The sequence below is a fragment of the Notamacropus eugenii genome, chromosome 7 (assembly GCF_028372415.1).
Source record: "Notamacropus eugenii isolate mMacEug1 chromosome 7, mMacEug1.pri_v2, whole genome shotgun sequence".
Classification (NCBI taxonomy): Eukaryota; Metazoa; Chordata; class Mammalia; order Diprotodontia; family Macropodidae; genus Notamacropus; species Notamacropus eugenii.
This window is the reverse complement of record NC_092878.1, coordinates 579,148-602,660: the sequence shown is the minus strand read 5'-3', so window position 1 is coordinate 602,660 and position 23,513 is coordinate 579,148. Positions and strand designations below refer to the sequence as shown.

The 23,513-nt window shown below is 36.4% G+C and overlaps 1 protein-coding gene across 4 annotated transcripts in view; it reads right to left on the bottom strand.

Annotated features, from left to right (window-relative positions):
• MYO5A (myosin VA) overlaps window positions 1–23,513 on the bottom strand; it is a 232,399-nt gene that overhangs the window by 15,916 nt on the left and 192,970 nt on the right. Inside the window, exons 30-37 of one of the 4 annotated variants that reach the window (XM_072623295.1) lie at window positions 23,106–23,186; window positions 21,224–21,422; window positions 19,193–19,267; window positions 17,079–17,172; window positions 12,026–12,172; window positions 11,114–11,268; window positions 3,663–3,752; window positions 1,620–1,770 (exon numbers count right to left, since the gene is read on the bottom strand). In XM_072623295.1, coding sequence (XP_072479396.1) covers window positions 1,620–1,770; window positions 3,663–3,752; window positions 11,114–11,268; window positions 12,026–12,172; window positions 17,079–17,172; window positions 19,193–19,267; window positions 21,224–21,422; window positions 23,106–23,186 — 992 coding nt within the window. The remainder of the gene's footprint in view (window positions 1–1,619; window positions 1,771–3,662; window positions 3,753–11,113; window positions 11,269–12,025; window positions 12,173–17,078; window positions 17,173–19,192; window positions 19,268–21,223; window positions 21,423–23,105; window positions 23,187–23,513) is intronic. The other 3 variants (XM_072623296.1, XM_072623297.1, XM_072623298.1) reach the window with 3 other exon arrangements.

The window sequence follows — 23,513 nt, the reverse complement described above, 5'->3', positions numbered from 1 at the left end:
CACTGACTTGCTCTCTGTCCCTCACAGACAATAGTCCATCTCTCATCTCAGTACCTTGGCAGGCTGTCCCACATGCTGGGAATGTGCTTTTCTTGCAATAGAAACCTCACTCTTCCGTCAAGATTCAACTCTAGTCCGTATTTAATTATTTGGGATTCATCCTCATCATATTTTCCTTATTTATACTGACATATGTACTTGTCTTTCCTATTAAAATGTAAGCTTCTTTCATAGGGATGATTTCATTTGTTGTATTTTGATTTGAGCACCTAGTATAGCCTAAGACTATGTTGTTATTCAGTTGTTTCTTGACTCTTTGTGATGCCACGGGACTGTACTGTTCATGGGTTTTCTTGGCAAGGATACTGAAGTGGTTTGCCATTTCTGTATCCAGAGGATTAAGACAAACAGAGATTAAGTGACTTGCCCAAGGTCACACTGCTAGTGAGTGCCTGAGGTCAGATTTGAACTCAGGTCTTCCTGACTTCAGGTCCATGGGTCTAACTCTTGAACCACCTAGCTGCTTCTAGGGCATTGGTGAGACTTAATAAATGTGTGCTGAGTGATTGGGAAGTCTGCAGTCTGTGTGTGTGTGTGTGTGTGTGTGTGTGTGTGTGTGTGTGTGCGCGTGTGCGCGTGTGTGTTATACTACACCAAATTAACAAGTGCCTGTGGCAAGTGAGCAAGTTTAGCCTCCATCATTTCTATAAAGTACATCTTAACCTTAGGTTAGACTGATTTTAAATTGATTTGCAAGGATAGAAGCTTTTAGCATATATCACAAGGAAGCCAAAAAATATGGTGCAGTAGAAAGCATCAGAGGATCCGGGTTCACATCTTAGCTCTGCTTGTAACTGTGTGACACTGCACCAGTGATTTAGCCTTTCTGGGGTTTGGTCTTAACTGCAAAATAAAGGGGTGGTCTTGATGATTAAGGTCCCTTCCAGCGCTAAATCTATGATCCTACTGTGCTGGGATAACTAAAAACATAGAGATAAGGTGACTAAAAGATGTCCCCAGTTAACCATGACAGTTAATCCACTGCCTACAAATGTCAAGCAGCCCTAAGGACTTTTGAACTAGATTAAAATGTAATTTAGAAATATTTAGCAAAAAAATAACATAACATAGATAATGTTAATTTGTGGTTTTCTAAGTGAACGTACAATTCCAGGGATCCATTTCTATTTGAGTTTGACACCAGTGATCTAGGTTATCTAATAATTTTCTGATTGGATTGCTGACCCAAAGTGTTTGTTAGTGATAACAAATGGAGTAACATTTAATTACAAAAATCCTTATGTAATTTGTGTGTAGAATCTAATAACTAAATTTCTTGGAAGACCATCTTTAGGAAGAGTATTTAGGTGAATACTTTGGGTGAATACTCAGGTTGCCAAGGGCTGACACGTTTTATTTTGATCACAGGAAAAGGCTAGTTGTCTTAGGAGGTGATCTGCTATTAGGTAAGAATATCTAGGGGGTGATTCCGCACGACTTATTTACTGTAGAGTGCTACAACAGATGGAGCCTACTTTCAACACAGCATCCTCGCAAACCAGTATCATGCTAATGATATTCCTCATTATAATCGTATTTCATTCCCCTTTTAATCTTACCAATCATTGGCTGAAGGATGTTCTCTAACACTCGAACAAGCTGCTGATAGATCTGAATCGCCAAGTCGCTCAGCACCTGCCGATACTCAGCCAGATCAAAGTTGGTGAGGCAGTGTTCATTCTGACGAGGTGTATTGTGCTTCATAAATCCCTAAATTTGTAAGGAAAGATTGATTTTCCAGAAGCAAAATACCATTTTTCTCATTCCAATTTTAGAACAATTTCTCTTTCCTTGATAAAAGGAATTGATCCCTCCCTCTTCCATTTCTTTCCACTTCCGTGGCTACCACCATGGTTTAAGGCTTTCCATGCACACCTGGATGACTGTAGCAGCATGTTAGCCAGCCTTCTTGTCCAGGGGCTCTCTGGCTTGTGTTTGTTAGAATAATCTCTCTCAGAAACTATCGTCAGCATGTCTCTTTTCTACTTCTAACTGCCTACTGGATCACATCTAATTTTGTCAGCCTGCAAGTCAAGGCTCTTTGTCACCTTTTCTCATCAAGCAAAATAAATAAATAAAAATTAAAAACTGAGGGGTAGGGCAGGGATGTGTAAAAAATCCCAAGACTTAGCATACACTTGGGCTTTTTAATTAAAATGTCAGCTTCACTACTGTACACTAAAATATCAAAAGTCCTGAGCGCTAATCTCTGCAAACAGAGTAACATGACCACTGTCAAACACGGCTGAATGTTAAGGCATTTATGATGATCTGTTATTAAAGTGTTTTCATTTATCAGACACAATTATGTCCATACTAGGCAAACTGATATGCATGTGGCTTTGACATAGAAAAAGCCTTGTTATGCAAAAATGGGTATTTTGATAGTATTTGTTTAAATGGAATTCTACACAGAAAGAGACAGAGGTGTGCCAGGAAATGTTTACCAACAGGCTCTCCAGAGGGAAAATGTATTCAATAAATACTTTTAGCCTTAATCTGCATGATTAACATTTTCTCCATTACATAATAATAATAAACTGATTTGTCACATTTGCGAATTTCCCAGGTGTAGATGCTCACACTGAAAATCTAACAATTGGCTTTCATGAGGGAGTTTAAACCGGTTCAAGCAAACCATGGGCAGCTCCCACTTTTTTCTACTTCTTGTTTTGCTTCTCTGTTCACTTCATGCTCTTGGTGATCTATATTTCATTTCTTCTCACCTTTAACCATTCATTCACTCAGTGATTTCAATGGGATGCCCAAATGTCCAGATTTTGCTTTACTGTAATTCCCTTTATGGCAATTCTCCAGGAACACATTGTATCAAAAATCAGAGGCCTTGTTCATCTGTCACATTCACTTTGGTGCACCAACCTCTGCCAGGAGCCTCTGAGCTTTTCTCAAGAAAAGGATGGCTCTACCAGATTGTAGTCCCACTCTCCTCCCCAACCCACCCCCCTCCCCCCCAAAAAAAGGACTATCTCATCCAAACTTTGAATCTTTGCAAACTGACTAGTACGAGGTGCTACACACCACAGGCCCCTAAGAAATAATGACCGAATTTAAATATTCTCTGATTTGGGCTCTCCCTTCAATTCTAGCATTGTATACACTGGGCATAATATTCTGAATCCTCTCACTCACATAAGGGGGCAAGTTCCAACCTTGAGAAAGTCTGCCCTACCTCCTGGAAAGCTGAGAAACTTTTTGTGTTTCCAGGACCTTAGAAATAGTCGGCATTAATGTTTGTTGGATTGAATTCTCTTGAGAAAAACCAAGTAAGTGATGAATACACCGAACTACAAACAGGCCCAGTACAAATGCTGCATCAAAGCAATAGCCAAAAAGACATTCTTCTCGTCTTTGGTCCTCCCAAAGACTGTTCCAGTGTCTTCCTTCAGATTTCAGCTGGGTGATGGGAAGTGTATTTCATCTGCTATACTGCCTCTGAGTATAAACTATGGGAGTGAAGAACTCAGGCAAGGGCTTATTGTACAAGTGCAATGAATATTCAACAATATTTTCTGATGCTCCAAACCATGTTGAATCTGATCTTCTAAAAATGAACAGGAAATATTAGGGAAAGGTATTCTCACCTCTTCTCCGCTGTATTGCTTCAAACAGTGCAAAAATCGGCATGTGTTTGACAGCCAGAAGGAAACAGTTTCAAAATCATCACCTCTTTTCTGAAATACAGAGAAAAAGAATGATAAGCCTGGTTTTTCCTTGGGAAAGTTGCAGTTTGAAAGAACTGAAAGAGATCCCACAACCTACTTTCTTCCAGTCACGATATGGGTAATTACAGCGCTCATTTTGCAGATGGAAATGGTGGTGCTTTGCTCTCTCAACAGCTTCTGGTAATAGATTTCGTGGCCAGTTTGATGGGGAGCTTGATATTTATCCTGGCCTCCATTTCCCCACCCCCTCAAGCTCCCTTCAACATTCAAGTGGCTGAAATTGAGCTTTTTTTTTGTCAGAAAAAAAGCAAAGGCTATCTATCCCTTACTTACATCCCTTACATATGTAATAATCAGGTGGCTGGACCATTTCAAGTACCAAAAGTTCCCTCCCCAGGGACTGACCACTGACAGGCTGGAAGAGAAGAAGATAGAAAAGGAGGGAATTCTTCTAGAACTGTCTCTTATCCCTCCCTTTACAACAGCGCTACTCTCTACAGTCCCAGAATTCATCTCATTTTGGTAGGATCCCTAGCCTCTAGTCTGTTTCTACACCCCTAAATCGCTCATGGGTACCATTTTATGTTTCCACTAAACATCCCCACACTCTGTCCCAGCTCCCGCACTAAAATGGCCAAGTTAACGTGAATCTTATTTGTCTCTAAATATGAATGAAACTTCCAGCTTTTAGGAACCAAGTACCCCATTAATACTTTCTCTACAGGACCTGAGAGAATAAAGAAAAAGAAGACAGAATGAATAAAAGAATGATTGAATGAATGTGTAAAAGTAGCAATCCCCACTGGGAAGAGCCTGCTTCTAGAAAGACATGATGATATGTATTACAAGTATCACACTCCTCTCCTTGGAGGACTTGCAGACTTTCTCCCTATATGTTTTAGAAATAAGACCTTTAACAAAGAAACTTGCTGCAGAGACTTTCCCCCATTTACCTGCTTCTTTTATAATCATAGCTGTGTTGGTTTTCCTTGAAGAAATTTTTAAAAGTTTATGTAAACAAAACTGTCAATTTTACTTACTGTAGACTTCTCTATCTTGTTCAGTCGTGAACTCTTCACTTATCCATAGATCTGACAGGTATTTTTTCCATATTCTTCTAATTTGTTTATTTTCCTTAAGATTCTTGACATTCTCCCCCCTAACCCCCACCCCACTCAGATGAATTTTATTATCATTTTTCCAAGTTCTGTGGGGTAACCTTTTTGTAGTCTGGTATGGTCTTTAAGAAAATTCATCTAACCCTTATTGTATCATGGACTGTTTGGTAGTCTGGGGAAGTCTGCAAACACCACTCTTGGAATGTGTTTATATTCATAAAATAAAATACACAGGATTACAAATAAAATCAATTATATCAAAATATTTGAAATCAAAATTATTTGAAAAACCAAGTTTATGGACTTCAAGTTAAGGACCCTTAGTCTATTGTCATTTTTATTATTTTGGTACAGTCTAACCATAAGCAATTAATGTCTCTCCAATCATTTAGGTCTATATTTCTGCAAAGACCATTTTGACAAAGTATGCATTTAATTCCTGAATGAATCTTTGTAATTGTAATTATGAGAGTTAAAGATCTTCCCCATCCATTAATGGGCCTGCTCATTAAAGGAAGTTTGATTAGGGGACATTTGTTTTGTAGGAAGGCTCACACCTTTTGTTAATTTCTAAGGAGGCACTAGTTCTCAAGGGTTGTGATGCCCTCTGGCTCTGAAAAGTGTATAAAAACTCTGAGGTGAGGCTTTACTTTGGGGCTTAGATTTTGGAAGAAGGTTTGTTTGCCACTTGAGACTCTGGGAAGCTGCTAAGCCTCCCCACCCACCAGCCCTTTGAAAACCCAGATGTTGGTGCTTCTCTCTGGTAATTATGTACGTATGAAATGGTCAGATAGTTGACTCTGTCTGTTGATCTGTGATGTATGTATTGCTTATGGTCAGACAATTGGAAGCCCTGTTTGTTGGTCTTTATTTCTCTGTTTGTATCTTCTCTGAAGTTCAGGGTGCTGACTTTTCCCCCTAAACTAAGAGAATTATTGATTAAAGTGATTGCTGACCCCTCAAAAGTTACTTTTCCTTTTAGAAAAGCAGATCTAAGAACCTGTACAGAAGGCCCTCCTATTATGATTGGGTCCTTGATGATACTGTCTTGGCTAGTGGACTTCTAAATATTTTAAATATTCTGTAATTAATAAGACTGAAATTTCTCTTTCCATCTCCTACTGAGTTTAGATGATTTTATATATATATATATGAAGTCTGATAAATTATGTGTTTATTTTATACACTGACACTTAAGTTATTAAGTGTTTCGATTAACTTTTTAGCTGAATCTCTAGGATTCTCTAAGTAAACCATCATATCACCTGCAAAAAGATTCTTTCATTTGTTCTTCGCCCATACTTATTCCCTTCATCTCTTTTTCCTGCTGTAGCTAAGCAGTTAGGTCAAATAACAGTGACAATACAGGACATCCTTGCCTTATTCCTCATTTTATAGAAAAGGACTTCTTCCTTACATATAATGTTGAACTCTTGGTCTTAGATATTATTAACCATTTATTAAAGAAAAGTTCATTTATCTCTCTCCCTTAAAAAAATAAAAATGGGTGTTATAGTTTGTTAAAAGCTTTTCCTGTGATTATTTTTATCATGTGATTGTTATTGTTTTTATAACTAACATGATATATATATATGTGTGTGTGTATGTATGTATGTATGTATATCTACCCTGATCATCATGCATAATCTTTTACATATTTTACTGCAGCTTTTTTGGCAACTTATTATTTGATATTTTTGTGCCAATATTCACTAGGAATATGTGCCTATGGTTTTCTTTCTGTGATTTAATTCTCTCTGGTTTAGGTGTCAAGATTGTATTTGGGTTATAGAAGATATACATATGTATATGTACATATATATGATATAAATATCCCTTATTTTCCCATTTTTACAGTTTGTCAATTATTGAAACTGTCATTTGAATATGTGATAGAATTCACTTGTATAAATATTACTCTGAGAATTCATTAATGGATTTTCTATGTTTTTCTGAGGTAATTTTAATTTTTATATTTCTTCTATTAATGCAAGTATGATATATTTTTTTAAGTCATCCATTCCATTTATCAATTCTGTTGGAATATAATTGGCAGAATGCTTCCAATGAATTCCCTTACTTCCTCTTCATTAGACATGAATTCTTTTTCTTCTTTTTCAGTACTGGCAATCTGTTTTTCTTCTCATTCCCTAAAATCAAAGTTCCTAATAGCTTATTAATTTTTAAACAGCTTCTAGTTTTATCAACTTAATTTTTTTCTTGTCTTATCTTCTATGAGTTTTCCAAATTTCTATTTTGTGTTTAGTTGAGGTTTTCTTTTTTCTTCCTTCCTTCCTTGCATGCTTAATTCACTGATCTGTTCTTTCTCTCTCAATGAAATACTTAGAAATGTCCATTTTCCCTAAGGGCTCCTTTGATTGCTCCCCAAAAGTTTGGCTATGTGGTTTCATTTTGTTGTTATTCTCTTTGATGAAATTATTTATTGATTCTATGGGTTTATTCTATGACCTAGCAATTCTTAGGGATTAAATTATTTAGTATCCATTAAGGTTAATTTCTCTCTTTAAAGGCCTTTCATTGATCAGGACTTTCATTGCATTGTGGTCATTAAGTATGTATTTAATATTCTTCATTTGTGTATGAGGTTTCCATGCCCTACCACATGGTCAATTTTTGTAAAGGTGCCAGAAACATCTTTTAATTCTGTAATCACAAGGCATCTATAACATAGCACCCTAAAATTCTGCTCAGGTCCCTAATTTCTTTCTTGTTTAATTTTTTTCAAAGGGTCACAATTATAGTTTTCTTGTCTCTTTTTCCATGTAATTTGATTAACATTCCCTTTAAGCACTTAGATGTTATGTCTTCAAGAGTATATGTATAAGGTGTCCCCAATTTCTCATTTTTTTCTATTGATACTATTCATGATCTATGCTGTCTTTGAACATAGCTCCTTTGTTTGAGATAGCAATTGCCCCCCCATGCTTCTGTTAGTTCACCTGAAGAATAATATAATTCTTTCTAGTCAGTTATTTAACCACATATTATATTGTATGAATGTTTATGTTTTAGGTGTTCTTCATATCATTGAGTTATGTTAGTTTTCTACTCCATTCTGCTATCCTCTTCCATTTTATGGTTCAGTTCATCCCTTCCACATTCAAGGTAGATGATTGTTGTATATTTCCCTCTTTCATATTCTCCTATATGTTTTTCTTCTTTTTGTCCTGTCCCATACTTACAAAGAAGGTAGTGAAAGAAATAGAATATGACTAACATTATCTGTAACTAAAATGATCATGTTCCACTCAACTGCCCTTCTCTTTACCTCATCCAGATCCTTTTCAATACCGCCTTTACAATTCATTCTCCAAAGAGGAAGTTCATTTTGCTTGTGACCATTTCTTTCCAACTCTTTTCTCTTAAACTTCCCTTCAACCCTTTTCTCTGCCCCTGCCCATTTCCCTAATAAGCTTAATCTAATTCTATACCAAAATCTCTGTGTGTGCACACATGTGGGCTCAATCTTCTTTTTATACTGTACTCTAATTAAGAGAAATAGTAAGTTAATCTGTCTTCCTCATTTCTTTCCTAGTGTATTCCTTTATCCCTCCCTTTACTTTCCTCTTTTAAGATTATCAAAAAGGAACAAAAAAACCATCCAAAATCTCCTGATTTACCTTATTTAAAGTCCTCTCTGACCTCTGAAGGCATCAGGATTCTGACGGGACATTGCCTTCTCACTTCTTAAAACATAAGTCTGTCATCAAACTTTAGCCTCCTCCCTAAATTTCTACTGACTCCTGTCTTTGCTTTTTAAAGTATCTACTTAGTCTTACCAGGAAAGTGTGACATTTTCTATTGGAAGTCCACTTTCCCCTTCTAGGATTAAACTCAGTCTTATAATTCTTGAATGCAAGCCTTTATTTTCTGCTCTTTGGAATATCATGCTCAAAGATTTTCTCCTCTTTATTAGTTGCTGTCAAGCTTTATTTGATCCTGACTACAGCTCTTTGGTACTTAAAAATTTCTTTCTGGTTATTTGTATTTTTTATAACCTGGAAGCTCTGGATTTTGACTATGACATTCCTAGGCATTTTTAATTTACGGTTTTTTGTTTTTAGGAGGTCACCAGTGATTTTTTCCTATTTTCATTTTACCCTTTGATTTTAATAGATCAGTTGTTGTCCAGTCACATATGACTCTTCATGACCCCATTTGTGGTTTTCTTGGCAAATATGCTGGAGTGGTCTGCCATTTCCTTCTCCACCTCATTTTACTGATGCCAACAGGGTTAAGTGACTTGCCTGGGGTCACACAGCTAATAAATATCTGAGGCCAGATTTGAACTTAGTTCCTCCTGACTCCAGGTTTGGTGTTCTATCCACTATGCCACTGGGCTGCTCCTAATGGATCATGGCAGTTTTATTTATGATTTCTTGAAATATAGTGTTGAAGTTTTTTGTTTGGTCATGGTTTTCAGGGAATCTGATAATACTCAATTTATTCTTCCTTGACATGTTTTCCAGATCAGTTGTTGTTGATATTAGAAACCTAACGATATCCTCTACCTTTTTCGATCTTTGGATTTCCTTCTAATAAGTATTACTGTCTCCTAGAGTTATTGACTTTTGTTTGTTCCACTCTAATTTTAAGAAAAACAGCCATTTGGGTAAGAATTTCAATCTTCTATTCTAAGCTACTTATCCCCTTTCCTTCCTCAAGAACTTTTATTCACATGTAATTTTATTTTTAATCTCTTGCTTAATTTCTTCCTTATTGTCTTCTTGTCTTTGTGGTCAAGTATTTTCCCCCTTTCTTGTGATTGTACTTATCGTGGGATCACTCTTTTCTTATGAGTTTATCTCTTGGCACACAGGATTTCTTCAATGTTTGGTTTCCTCTCTTTTTTATTCATACCTCCAGTTCAGTTCCTAGTAATAGGAATTTGTGCCACGGACAGGCTCTTCCACCTGCAATACTCCTGGATGATGTAGCTGGACCCTGTTTGGTTCTGACTGCGATTTCCTGGATTCCTACATCCAGGTCTACCTCACCAGGTATGCCTGTAAACATAGCACTATCATAGCACAACCCCAGATTATATGGGGTGAGAACATTAGAGTCTTCAGGCCCCTATAGGGTATTGATAGTCAGGGCATGTGCCATTCAAGCCCCCAAAGCATCCTACACAGAGTGAAGCCAGCTTTTGTTCCCCCTCCAGCTTCTCTGCCAGAATGGTGCCACTCTCCAATCCCCACGCCGCTTCCCCGTCAGAACAAGCACACCCAGCCCAAGTGCTTGCTAGCTTTGGGCCTACTTATCTATACTGTTGCCAAGAATGCCTGCAGGCTTCTGGATGTTTGCTTTTGTGCAGTCCTACACTGGATGAAGGCACTTATTGATTCTCCCTCTGACCAACTTACCTTCAGATTTGTTGATTACCATTCAATGTGCTGCCCTTTCTAAAGCTTTGTTAGCCTACAGGTAAGATTCCTCTACAACTTTTAAATCACCATTGTAACTGGAAATTCTAAAACAGGTGATTTTAGTGCTTCAATATCTCTTCTCACATTGTTGATATGTACCATAAAATATTTCTCCTAATTAGGTATTTCATATCCTAAGGGAAATTTTAGTGAAAGATGATAAAGCGAAAGAAAAATAATCATCCAGAAATTCCTTATTAAAGTCATTTAAAGTGTCTTATTTTAACTGTAGCATGTTATTATCTACAGATCTATTCCATCAAATAACTTTTGCTTGCATTCCAGATAGGTTCTGGAAGCACAGATAACTAATTTATATAATTCTTTCAGGTGTTCCAAGAGCTATCCTTATAACAAGCCTATGAGATAGGTAGTGCAATGATCATTTCCCCTCATATTACAGATCAGGAAACTGAGGAACGGAGAAATTAGCTGTTTGCCTCTGGTCACAGAGCTACCATCAGAACCCAGATTCAAATCCAGGTCTCCTAACTCTTAACTCCAAGGCCAGTGATTTTTCTACTACACCTCATAAACATATTACTGTAAAGCTAAAAACAACTTGTTCAACTCAAACATTGTTTTTAAAATAAACAAATGAGTAAACCTTAAGGAAGAAATATTTCCCATAGTGAAAGATATAATCTACCAGTTATGATTCAAAAAGTTTCACTAACTGGTGACTCACTTCTCACACTGAAGGAGGATTCATTTCACAAAACAGAAAACATCTGCAATGTAGATTTTATCAGCTCGAACATTCATCCTGTGGTAGTTTCCATAAATCAAAGAATGAACTGACCTTCAATACTTTTTTAATGCTGTTAATTGTCGATGTCAGCAATGACCTCACTTTCTGATCATCATTCAGGTAGTCAGCATGTCGGACACACATAAATAAAATGTAGGCTGGTAACCCAGGGATCAAATTGACAGCCACCCCACGTGGTTTCAAATCTAAAAGGAAAACAATTTTTAAAAATTTCACGTAATGCTCAAAACCACACAAAGGCTTTGTGGGGGGCCTACACGATTAGTCATCACATAAACACAAGTATTTTTTTAAGGGCAGAAAGTTATCAGTAGAAAGGATCTTTTAAGGTATGAAGTTGCAACTTCCAAAACAATGCTATTACTGAAGTAATTAGTACAGTACAATGAATTGTGTCAGTCTGAAATACGTTTCCTGTTGATGGTGACCACTTTGTTGGAATACCAAAACTCAAAAGGAAGGCCAAATGAAAAGTTAATACAGAACTGGGGCTAAAGGCATGGCATTGAAACATATTCTTAATTCTTTCATTTCATAAGCTTATGGTTCTTCATTCTTCTTCTAAGGATCTCATATTCTTCATAGACCCATGCTCAATGTCTCCTATTCTCCATCCATCTTTTACTTCCGTAAAAACATTTCTTCCATTACCACCTTGTTTACTCCACTGTTTTCTTGCCATTGTGTAGTTTTCTCTCTTATAACATCACTCTAATCACATGTGGGAGTCAAAAGAAGAAGGAACCAACGCTACTAAGAAGCAGCAAAAAATGAAATCTAATCATTATGTAATAATGTCAACATGAAAGAGTTTGGACCTAACGGGACATTTTCCAAAACTTCACGTTGGCCATTCCTTGAAGCTGGACAGCTCTGTCAAAGGCACAGGAGCATTAATCCATGTTGACCAAGTAAGCTGTTGTTTCATGCAAAAATACTTGCCCAGGATGAGATTCTTGACAAGTTTTTGCTCATCATCCTTCTTATATTCCAACATTCCCTGGAAATCCTTCTCTTTCCTGGGTATGTTCACTGGACGGATAGGTTCATCAATGATCTGCCCAGGAGATATGTTCTCCATCTGCCCCACTTCAAGAGTAAAACAAGAAAAAAAAGTATATATAAGTACATGCATGTGTGTGTGTGTATAAAATGTAGAAACATGAAACAGACATAAAAAGCATCTATATTCAACAGCTCAAAACAGCACTTATTTTGTTATTTTCTCATAAAACCAAAGAATCAATAATCAAGTCATTCAAAAAAACATTGTGACTTCTAGAAACCAATTTTAACTCTAAATGTCTTCTTTTTCAAAAGTCATCAACAAGACTATCTGTAAGATGTAGGTTCTTAACCTGATTAACAATTCTTAACTTGCTTTTTTAAAAAATATTTTATTTTCCCCAATTACATGTCAAAAACAATTCTCAACATTTGGGTGTTTTTTTAAAAGTTCTTCCAAATTTTATTCCTCCCTTCCTGCCCTTTCTGTCCTTGAGACAGTAAGCAATCTGATACAGGTTATACATTATGTAAAACATTTCCATATTAGTCATTTTGTACAAGAAGACTGGAATAAAAAAAGAATGAAAATGAAAATAGAATGCTTCAGTATGAACTTGTTTTTTAAAAATATTTTGATAGCTACACTTTAATAAAATTGGTTTCCTTTATAATTGTACGTATTTAAAAACATTATTCTGAGGAGTCCATAGGCCTTACCAGACTACCAAAGGGGTCCACAACACAAAAAATGTTAAGAATCCCTCTTGTAAAAGGAAAATCCATTAACTGAGTCCTTAATGAGTTATTCCTGATTTTTATTCAAATTCCAGCCATAAAAACCCTTAAAAGAACTTAGACTATATTTGAAGATAAGTGAAGAGGAAGATATGGCTACATCTTAGAGAGAAGAATGCTTGGTACTAAAAAACAAATTCCTCTTCCCTACCAGTTACTTTAGCTGCAAGAAATCACCATTTACTTCAGTTTGAAGAGGAAATAGATTGGGCATAGTTAAGGAAATACCTACACTCTACGTAATCAAAAGAAAAGCACTAAAAATTACTCTTTTTGAAGGCACTGATTTGGAGCCAGTGGAGAACTCTGTCTATCGATTCACTCGTTTTATATATAAGGAAACCCAGACCCAGAGAGACTGACTTTCCCAGGGCCACAAAAGATAGCTAGCAGAGCCCAAACTAGAATCCAGGGCCCTTAATTCTAAGTAGAGTGCTTTTCCCAACCATACCATCATGATGGGAACTTATGTTCTCAAAAGCAATTTCATTTTCACTTGATCAAATCTGAGAACATTTTTTCTTTTATTAAAAAATAATTCAGAAGGCATTCTCTCTTTATATCTCAAGAATGACACTGTCACGTACAGTTAAAAATATAGAAGAAGTTAGGTCAACGGTGTCACTGATTTATAAAATTTCAAATAAATTGAAATGTATTTATTTCAAATAAATGAAATAAAATATCAGTTGTCTTTGGGAAGGTACAGGCTTTCAAGAAGAGTTAGATAAAACAGTATGCCATTCCATCTGTGTTTAGGAAAGTCGACAATAATCTTTCTTCCTGATAACGAACCATTTATGCTGGGGCATAAACTATTCTCTCATAAAATTGGCCATGTCTCATTAATTCCATTAGTAGGACTGTGTTTCAAATAAGTGATTAGGAAGGAAAAAGTAACTATTTGTTCAAAGATGTTTCTGGCTTTGTCACAAATAATACCCCAAACCTGGAAATATCCTAACTACCCAATGTTTAGAAAATAGATCAACAGCCCAGAGTATAGCAATACAATGGAGCATTATGCCACCATGTAAAGTGACAAATACAAAGAGTTATGTCCTCAGCACCTAGTACCTTGCATAAATGCTAGCTGGAGTAAATAGGCTACAGAACGATGGAAAGCTATATTTATTTGAAAAATGTAGAAGAAAAAAAAGACTAGGCATACAATATACATAGAAAATAACTGAAAAGAAAATTCTTTGTGCATACTCATAAAGATCAGAAGGAATTTAAGTGTCTAATACTGAAAGCTGTACATTGAAGTATATTTTTTGTCATAAAACAAAGAAAAGAAAATATAAAGAGGAAAAACCCACAAAGATTGCCAGCATTTCTGTATACTACCAACAAAACACAGCAAAAAGAGAGAGAGAAATTCTATTTAAAATAACTACAGAAAAATATGAAGTGGAAAAATATTCCACTCCTTCATTTCTCTAATTAAAGACCTACGTAACCCTTTCCACTTCTGTTTTTGCCCCCACCACTCCCACACACTTCAAGTAATGAAAGGGTGAACTTGAGGTTGCACTGAGCCTGCTGTCATTCAGGAGAACTCCTTATAATGGAAGGATATGAAAAGAAATCACTGTATAATAAAAAAAATCAAATTAGAAGTTAGAAGACCTAGATTTTACACAAGCATGGCCATTGGTCACCATTGCATAGTCCTCATCTGGTTTGATTAGGTATTCACTAATGTCCATTCCAGCTCCAAAATGCTATGGCTTTTTTACATGGTGATAGTGAGAATATTTTTTTAAAATCATAAACCTCAAATAATTGGGGACAAAAAACAAAGGAAGTCAGATTAGATAATTTCCAAGATCTCTTCAAGCTTTGAATCTACATATGACCAAATGCACACAAGTTTATTGGTGTGAAATACAATATAGTCTTCTTTAATATTTTAATTTTAAATAATATCTATTTTAGATCAGTATCACTTAAATGAACTATAAAAGGGAAAATTCTGTTAACTCTATGGTTCTAGGTTCTAAAAACTTCCAATGAAACTCTAAAAATCCTTTATTTTTTCAGAATTTTCTAAATTCATTTTTTTTAGCAAAAGTAAAGAGGTAGCAGAGAAAACTTGAATCATTGCCATATTTTATACACTCTCTGCTTTTCTGAAAAAGCAACTTATGAATACATGTCCAAATCTCATTAAATAACGATCAAAATAACGACTCACATTTAAAACATGCTCTAATGTTTAAAAAATGTATGCCTCACAGTAGCTCTGTGAAGGAGGTAGTTCAAATATTCCTATTTTACCGTTAAAGAAACTGAGGCTCAGAAGACTGGGACATCGATGGTTACTCAGCTGCTAAAGCAGAGATCAGAAATCCAGTTCTCCAAGGGTAGCCCTCTTGGCACTCTACCATGGGCTCTCACTGAAGAAAACCTCTAATAAAAAATCTCTGCTTTTCATTCTACCTTGCATAAACCTGTCATCTGATGCATTCCTTAACAGCAATTATTAATGCCTCATTCTATTTTGAATCCATGTGCTGCCTATTGGAGTGCCCTATGTATCCCTATACACAGAGCTGGAAATCAGATTGATGATTCATACTTAGAAGTACCTTAAAATGATTAGCATCTCCTAAGATTTAAAAATTCTTTTCTCATCTGTCTCTTCAAATTCTCAAAAAAGATAAATCCAATTCACCCTGTAAGTAGTAAGTAGTTAGGCTTTTGGATGCTATGGTAGACTTTTTAGTTTTAGGGAATTCCATAGGCATGTTTAAGTTTAACTTGATTTATCAGAACCAGATAGTCAATGTCTGGCTTAGAGTTCACTTTTTAATGATTCATATGAATTTTGGCAATGGCTGAATGTTACTCGTAGCTTTTAAGTTATCCCACAGCAAAAAGAAAAAAAATTAAATTAAAAAATTTTATATGAATAAAACCGTAGTTTTAGGGTTTAACAATGAAACACGATAGGCGTCAGGAAAACCGAGTTCAAGACCAGGTTTCAGCCTAGCTGTGTGATCTTGGGGAACTCATTTCTTCTCTACAAAGCTAGTTTTCTCATCTGCCAAAGAGACATAATACATGTCCTATCTAATTCACAGGACTGTTGTGAGAAAAGTGCTTTGTAAATCTTAAAGTGCTATATAAATGTGAGACTATCTTAATAATAGAGACGATTTGCTTACTGGAACTTGCTTAAAGGTCTTGTTTTGTTTTTTTTTGATAATGATGTGCTTTGTGTGAAACATTGTTTCCACAAGATGACACAAAGAATGGTTATATATTGATGTGTTAGTGATACAAAAGTATACAAGTGATTTTTTAAAATATCTGAAATGATGGCTAGACTATTTCTTTGAAGGTAAAAACAATTTTTGAAAATAGTCAAGAGTCCTCCAGAATGATAGCTAGCAAATAAGGTGGATGAACAAGATGCGTTTCATATTTCTTTCTAAAAGAAAAGAAAAACAACTTAATTAATGTGGTTGCTTTTCTTGTGTGTCTTGAAAGCCCTCCTGAAGATTGCTCCAAGAGATCCCGATGTGAGTTTTAATTATTGGAAGCAATGGATAGCCACACTCCACAACCATTCTGAAGGCCAAAAAATCACTTGTAGAAACCATCTGACCCATCATGTCTACTTTCACCTCATGAGTATGGACTTGCAGTCGGGAGTCTAAGGTTTAAATTCTAGCTCTTACATTTATAAGTTTTGTGAGTGTACTAAGTCATAATTCTGTGCCTTAATTTCCATATTGGAAACATGGAAATAATATTTGTGCTACCAATCTCATACGGTTTTCCAAGGAAAGTGTCTTACAAACATTAAAACATTACACAAATGAGTTATTTTTAATAATGTTATTATTTTGACAAATGATTGTTGTTAAGTGGTTTTTTAGTCATGTCCAACTATCTGTGACTCCATTTAGGGTTTTCTTGCTCTAACCACTGTGGCACCTAGCTGCCCCAGCAACTAACTAGCTCCCTCTATAAAGTATGACACAGGACAGGATGTAGCTTCTCATGGAGCAGTCCATATTCATTCACCATCTGCCTCCTGCATGAGATTGTCTTGTTGCCATATTAAGTATAGGAAATTCTGTATCTCACCATAAACTGTAGGGGACAAACACCCCAGCGAGGAGTGATATTCACAAAGGTAAGTATTTTGCTTTGTAGCAAATATTCATAAAAGCAATACCTTCCAGTTCTCCAATTTTTTTAGCAAATACTTTCAGCTGTTTCTTCAATTTCCGGACAGTCTTGTCCTGTTTTTCAAGTTGTTCCATCAGATCCTAATGATCAAAATGAAAGACAAGGGATGAGGAACAGAACAGACTCCATTCATAAGCATGAAGGGAGAAGACACAGTAAGTCACAGAGAAAGCAATTATTAGTTGTACAAAAAAGGAGGGGAGGCTCCCAAAAGGCTGGATGGTGGCGCTCCCCACTTGGCTAACACTGGCAAGCCTGTAAAATTCTTAGACAATAAAAGCCAAACTTCATAAACGCTCCGGGCTTTCAAACCTTAGGCAGCATGATGGAAACAAGGTCTGAAATGCTAGCATTTTAAGTAGGTCCCACACAGATAAAACATGTAACATGATAACACAAAGATGTATTGTCAACACATTCGACCACGGTCTACAGGGAAGTGAGACTGAAATTCAGTCTCTAATAGTCTAATAGTACAAATAAGAGTCTATGGGGAAGTTCTAAAGAAAGATTGAGTTTTTTGAATGTATTCTCCTTCCACTCAACACACGAAAAAAGATAGGAACCACCCTTAGGAGATGTCAGGAATTATGTGAGAGCTAAAACTTAAGAAAAAGAAATAAGTACAATTAAAAAATGTTGAAGGACTCTTTTGATTGAGTTCAGGGGTGTTCAAAGTGGCAAAGTATAGGTTAAAGAAAGGATATCACAGCCAGATGGACTGGGCGATCCTGGGCAAATCTCCGTTACTCTAAGTTCAGAGAAGGTGCTGACCCACACTGCTAAAGGGAGTTTCCTATGTTAGTGAAATCCCCAGTCCAGTCCTATCCTATCACAGTCATAACATTTACTGTAATATAAACGCATTTTGCCAGAAATAGAACAGATATAACTCATAATGTTTCACATGCAGCCCACCTTGTGAAACTCCTCCAAAAAGGCTTGGCCTCAGAGCAAAGGGAAACAGAGGCAACGCTAACTATAGGCTTAAGATGAGCCCCTTGTCTAGGTGTTGCTAAGCTCTGGGCTGGTTTAGATTTTACTAAAGGTCAAACTACTAAGAGTGCTTTTTTTTCTTAGACCTTAATCTTAAGGGGACTCATGGTAAGAAAAAGCCAAACAAGTGAGATAAAGAAAAACAAGCAAAAAGGACAAAAGACCGCACTCTGGAAGACAAGTGGCAATTGGAGCAGCACCCTTGCTGGGCATTCTCTACTGAATTCTGCCATTGTGGTTTGAGCTGAGGACCATCAGGCATTAGCACTTCTCAGAGGAGCCAAGGATTGAATCTCAGAAGTGGACAGCGGCCATTCCAGGTGCAGGAACAGAGCTATCTGTGAGGCTGTCCTGCAGGGACTCCACCCCAGCCTCAACCCCATGCTTTTCCAGAGACAGAGATTTTCTCACCATTAACTGTTCTACTGTCTGCTTGTTTCTCTTTGTCTCTCCTTTGCTTGGTTTTTTTTTTCTATCCACAAACTCCTTCAAGGTCAGGGTCCAAAAATAAGAAAAAAGTAATTTTTTACTGGATAATTTACTTTTAGTAAAGTTGAAAAGCCCGTGGAGCTTGGAGAGCACATGTCAAACTCTTTAGAAAGAGTTCCAAAAGATGGACTGCACACAAAGAAAGTATTGTACACAAGAGCAAAAAAATTCAAAAATAATAAAAATGAACCAAAGACCTTGATTCTAATTATAACTAACTTACACATGAGAGTCAATAGAGATGGACCTTCAGGAAAAAGCCAAAAGAAGGGGTGCCAAGAATATGGAGTCATTAAGAAAGCCATAGGAAGAGAACATTTTTAGCCAAAAGTGAATTTAGACATCAGATTGATTTCTCAAAATAAGGAGTTCAGATCACATTTTGTATTTTATTTTCTTTTTCAAGTCAAACTTTGTTTCCATCACATTGTGAAGACTGGGTTAATAACAAAGCAAACACTAAAAATGGCATAGAACAGAGAGACGTGATGCCACTCGTGGGGGAAACAGGTTTGTGAGACTGTCTGAAGAGGAGTTCCTTGTGAAGGGCATTCTGTTAGCAATCCAGAGGCAGCAACGAGACAACAGAAAAGCACATCTGCGGGATGTACATACAATCATCCGTTTGTAAAGTGAAATCCGATATGACTGATAGTGCTGAGGGTCATCTGCATATAATTCCTCAAAATACTGAAAAAATAGGCACAATTGAGGTTTGCTTTTATCCCTGGGGGACTTTCATATCTAACCAAAAGCAACTTCAAATTATTTTAAAACAAAAGCACTGAAACCTCACATTCTCCAAAGATAATATTTCGTATTTGCTACATGCCCCTGGTCCTCCTACCAACTACAGTTATTCTGATTAGCAGGAGTGAGACTCATCAGATGTCCTAACTGTATTAACTTATATGTGTGTATGTATTCACACACACACACACACACACACACAAATGGGCGGGGAGTGGTAAACACTGAAGTATAGAGATAAAAACAGGCTAGGGCTAGGATCATGTTTTCCAAAGGGCAGCAGGGACCAGCAAGTCTCCTGTCTTCCTTCTCCTGGCCACAGCAGCAGAAGGCCTGGGCACAGCCTTCACTTACTGAGGATGGAGAGTTAACTGTAATGGTGCCTCTTCTGGACCAAGTTAGACCAGGTGGCAAGGAGCAGTGGGGACATTCTCTCTCACAGTTCTCTTTGCGAAAGAGTTAAATAATTTGAGGGCTATGTTCATCAAATCAAGAAGAAAGGCCCAGGTATACATGGAGGGAGCCATTGGGAAGCAGCCAGTGTTTCAGTACTGCTCTGGTGTAGAGCATAAGAATTTGGAGCATTCTAACTTGTTTATATTCTGATCTATTTTATCTAATAAGTTGCACAAAGAGAGGAACACAGTTGACCAGACACTGAGCCCCCTTCCCAAAAAGTAAAGCCTTAATAATTGAGATCTATGATTTAAGTTAATCCCTCTGAAACCAAGTAAGCTTTCCCTCTGAAAAAGTAGCTTGGATTAATCAAAGAAATGCTTGAGCTACAAGTGAAGAAACAAAAGATATTTATAATATAATGCTACTGTTTCCATAAGCCACATATTACTTCATTACTTTGTGGTAATATACTTTAAAAATGATACACATGTTAGAAAGATTATGATGACAATGAAAAGGACAATTATTTTAGTCAAGAATTTAGGCTCCATTTTATCACTCAGAACCAGGCGGGGGGGGGGGGGGGGGTTCACTTCACTGAAATATCACTTTAAAACATTTCTCAAGAATGTGAGAAATTCATGAATATTAACATTTCTTAAAGAGACTTAATTGTAATTTTTCTTTAAAATGTAATATTCTTAAAGACATCTACTCAGTAATAATTGCCTTTTTGTGTATTATAGACTCCTTTGACAGTCTGGTGAAGCCTATAGACCCCTTCTCAGAATAATGCTATTAAATGTACAAAATACATGGGATCACAAAAGAAACCAATTATTTTGAAATGCACTTATCAAAATATTAAAGAAAAAAATTCATAGATCCCACATTAAGAACATCTGACTTAAGTGCTGTACAATGGGCCGTAGTGGAGATTTTTACTCACTAGCTGAACGAAAAATGGATATTATCAATTTCTTAGCTCAGCTTGGATCTTAATTCTTACTTCATCTGCTTGCTAGTGGTGCTGACAGGTGGCTACTCCACGGACAAAGGCAATTAAAAGCCTGTCATACTATCTCTGTCATGTGACAACAGTCACACGACATGGCACAGAATCTCCTCTGATAGGACGACCAATAAGTTCCCTCCAGCTCTAAATCTATTTTCCTCGTTCACCTTTCAGTTAGACAGAAAAAAGATAACGTTAAATGAATATAACAAATTAAATCTATAGGGACTTGTCAGGTGTGATCAATTTCCTAACCTCTCAGAAACATATATGATCATTTCAGGTATCGGTGAATTACAAAACACAATCACGGAACAAGTATTTTTCATTCTTAATGCTCCAATTGAGTAATATTTTACCATCATATCTACTATATGACTTCTAAAGTGAAGAAGTAATAGTTTGTAATCCCCAACCCTTCCCAGCAAGGTAAGAACACCAAGCACAGACCAAAGTGAGCAGAGCTGCCACCTCTTCCTTACCAAGTTCTCATTGGTCAGCCGGGTAATCTCGTGCTGCAGGCTGGCTTCAATGCGGGCTTCAGGAGGTAACTGCAGGTTCTGAGCCAATAGCTGCTGCTGGCGATTGTTCTCCTCCTTCAGACTCTGGATCTCACCCCGCAATGCCTCCGTTTCATTCTCATGGCTCTTCTTCTGGGACTGGAGCTGGGATTCCAAGAGTCTATGTATGCAATAGGGGGAAAGGAGCTTAGTGTGCCTTCTGAGCAGATCAAACTCACGCAACCTAAGGAGTGTCCAGAAAGGAGACTGATGCTTTGAGGTATTATCAGACTGAAACAATGTATGTTTTTCAATACTTCAAATACATTGTAGGAAGTCCAAAAAACTTACACATTCTAGCTCGTTTTAAAAGTGTGAGCATATTAGAAGAGGACTAAGAACTGTGAAAAATCAGTGAGCAAATTGGCTTTCGAGGCATAAACCTTGTCATCTCTATCAACAAAATAAAGACTTCTGAGAAAAAATAATTTTTTTCAATATAGAAAAAAACCTGCAAACCCCCAAATACTACTTACGGGGGGTGGGCGGACTGGATGATTAAATACGCATTTTACTATTTCATAAATGATCACTCAAAATGAAGCTTGGCTTTGGGATCCAATTTTGCTGTTTTGTTTCCCTCATCACTTTTTTCTGCAACTAAATCATGTCTCATTTCCAAAGGATGGTGACATCAGGAACAGGGACCCATCAATCTCAAGAAACACAAATCAAAGTAGGTACTTCTGAAATATGTCCTCATTTTTAGATTGGTTCATCAGATGCAGACAGAGCCACATACCAATCACATTTCCTATCCCTAACTAGAGCAATGTGGAGTATAAATATTAGAAATACGGGTAAAGGAGCTAATGTTTCATAGAGCAAACAGACACTTGTATAGCTGACAAACTGTCATCTCTGCTTAAACCTCCATGGAGCATTAAGACAGCTTGCCTTTATTATCCACTCCATCCCCTGTTAATTACATCTCTATATTTCTGCAAACATGACAAACAGGACTATGGTTAAAAATTTATTAACAAAATGAGAGAAAAGATGTTAGGTTAGAAGCATCCCCTATAGTCCCAGTAGCTATTAAGGTTTTTATAGCCTGATTAATAATAGCATATTAAAATATTTGATACTTTTGGAGACTATGAAAGTTGAATATGAGAATTTTAAACCATCACATTCTGTAGTTATTGACTGCTTCATAATTTTAATAAAATAAAATAACCCTTGAGCAGCAGCATTAAGAAATACATATGGTATACACATTTCTTAATACACATAGTATTTTTAGAAATTTTCTCTTACAAATATCACTACCAAGATAAAATCTGTATTTGTTTTAAAAAGCTGCTTTTTTGAATGTTAATTGTTAGATCTTCAAATCTACATGGGCTCAATGTGTCATATTTGAAGGATTAATTCTATGTGGTAAGTATTTTAGATTTCATGACTATAAGGAAACTCTCCTAATTCATAATTTCATAATTTATAGTTTCAAATATTAAACAGCTTCCATGTTACTGGTAGTTAGAAGGTAAGTACTGTAGGCGCAGTAGCTTAGACTTATCTTGCCAACACCTCACTGTTTATTTTTTGAGTGATTCAGTCAGCAATGAGGTAATTTGGTCTTATGCCCAGGGATGGGAAATGACATCTATATTCACAAGTATCTCAATCTCTTCTTTAAAAGCACCACATGACAAAGTTATATGTGTATGTCTGATACTTCGTTATACTATGCCTATGAACATAGTTAGTGCATGAAAGAGCCAGCGGTTAAAGAGGCCACTGTTTGTTAGTAAGAAAACAGGAAGTGGTGAACATTCCATGGTGAGGCAACACACATAACCTGTTGGCTTGTTTTAACCCTTCATAAACCAGCCACAGCTCTTCATCCTCATTCAACTCATGGCAATCCATAGGGAATGGTCTTCCAAGCCAAATGAAAAATGGAAAACACAAAAGGGTTACGTGATGGTGAGGAGATGATGGCATATGAAGGACAAGAATAGCAAATATTTAACATTCATGACTGGAATTGACATATTTTCTTGACCACAGTTGACAAAGTTACTATACATATCAGCTTGGTTATTTAAATTGTTTTTAAGAGAAAAGACAAATCATGTAAAAAACAGAAAAAAATAAAATAATATGCAAAATAGGGAAAATTATAAAGAAATTAGATAAAGAGTCCTTTCTGCTTTTTTTCTTTATGGAATAATTATGATATGGATAAGAAACAACAAAAATATGA